The 1,754-nt window shown below is 37.1% G+C and overlaps 1 protein-coding gene across 1 annotated transcript in view; it reads left to right on the forward strand.

Annotated features, from left to right (window-relative positions):
- The window catches only part of LOC106876902 (WD repeat-containing protein 49), a 66,856-nt gene that overhangs the window by 59,575 nt on the left and 5,527 nt on the right, over window positions 1-1,754 (forward strand). Inside the window, exon 23 of the mRNA XM_014925654.2 lies at window positions 652-803. Coding sequence (XP_014781140.1) covers window positions 652-803 — 152 coding nt within the window. The remainder of the gene's footprint in view (window positions 1-651; window positions 804-1,754) is intronic.

The raw sequence follows: 1,754 nt of genomic DNA on the forward strand, positions 1-1,754 counted from the left end.
ACACACACACACACACACACACACACACACACACACACACACACACACATATATATATATATATATATATATATATATATGATGATATATATCCGTATATTTATATGTGTTTGTGTGTTTCTGTTTGTGTTTCCTTGCCTTAATATCATGTGATAGTTGTAAATGGTTGTTGCTGTTATACATGCAATGTCATTCATTTCTGATATTCTGTGAGAACATGTTTGGCCATAAGGAAATATTCTTTTCTACTATAGGCACAAGACCTGAAATTTTGGGGGAGGGGGCCAGTTGATTAGATCGACCCCAGTGTTTCACTGGTACTTAATTCATCAACACCAAAAGGATGAAAAGTAAAGTCAACCTCGGCAGAATTTGAACTCAGAACATTAAAACAGACGAAATGCCGCTGAGCATTTCACCCAATGTGCTAATGATTCTGCCAGCTCGCCACCTTAGAGTGGAAGATACTACAACCCTTGGAAATGAGCCAAGGTTGGCAACAAGAAGGGCAGAATAAACTCTATCCGATCCATGCAACCATGGAAATGTAGATGTTATGATGATGATGATGATGATGATGATGATACCATATTTGTTTTCATATTTGAATTAAATATTGTGTTCTTTGCTTTTGTTATTTTTAATTTATAGGTGTTTTTGGTCAAAACAATCCATGGAATGTTCACAAGCCAGAAACCTTTGAACATCCTTTAATTCCATTTGAAGTTTTAACGGATTCCTTAAGTCTACCAGAGTATGTAGCTCTAATACCAAAAGAACCTGATGAAGCAGAAGCAACTAATGTACGTTGTTTATTTACCTTTGCATTCGTTTAGTTCTTTCAAATGTTTAAGGTATCAGAAACTCTGAGAATTGTCATTCCCTGTTACAGTTTTACTTTTAAGAGGTAGTTTTCTAGAATTGCTTTTCTAAATTCTTGGTAAAATATCTTACATAAATTGTTCTTCTTTAAGATTATTTTTCTTATATAATTATTACAAGAACACATTTACATCTTTAGTCACAATATGTGAATTCACTGGAGTAAAAGACACATACAAATCTATTAGTATATACCTATTTTTATATGTATACTTCTATATGTATGTGCAGCGCATTGTGTTCTTGAGCAAGACACTTTATTTCACATTGTTCTAGTCCTCTCAGCTGATAAAAATTAGTTGTACTTGAAATTCTAAAGCACCAGCCCTGTCACATTGTGTGCCACGCTGAATATCCTTAAGAACTATGTTGAGGGTACACATGTCTGTGGAATGCTCAGCCACTTGCAGGTTAATTTCACAAGCAGGCTGTTCCATTTTTTGGATCAACTGGAAGACTCATCACTGTAACCGACAGAGTGCCAGTTATGTTTTTTAAATGAGAGTTTTTTTTAAATGAGAAAGTATATACATGCCTTTTGTTGTTGTTGATGACAATGACGATGATGAGCAACTATATATCACAATAAAGTCATCATCATCGTCATTTAATGTCCGCTTTCCATGCTGGCATGGCTCCAATCTGATCTGGCAAGGTTTCTACAGCTAAATGCCCTTCCTAATGCCATCCACTCCAAGAGTATAGTGGGTGCTTTTTACGTGCCAGTCAGGAGGCACTGGCGTCAACCAACCACGCTTGATTGATGCTCTTTATGTGCCACCAGCACAGGAGCCAGTCAGGCAGCACTGGCATTGACCATGCTAGAATGGTGCTCTTTATGTGCCACCAGCACAGGAGCCAGTCAGGCAGCA

This window comes from Octopus bimaculoides, chromosome 16 (genome assembly GCF_001194135.2).
Source record: "Octopus bimaculoides isolate UCB-OBI-ISO-001 chromosome 16, ASM119413v2, whole genome shotgun sequence".
Classification (NCBI taxonomy): Eukaryota; Metazoa; Mollusca; class Cephalopoda; order Octopoda; family Octopodidae; genus Octopus; species Octopus bimaculoides.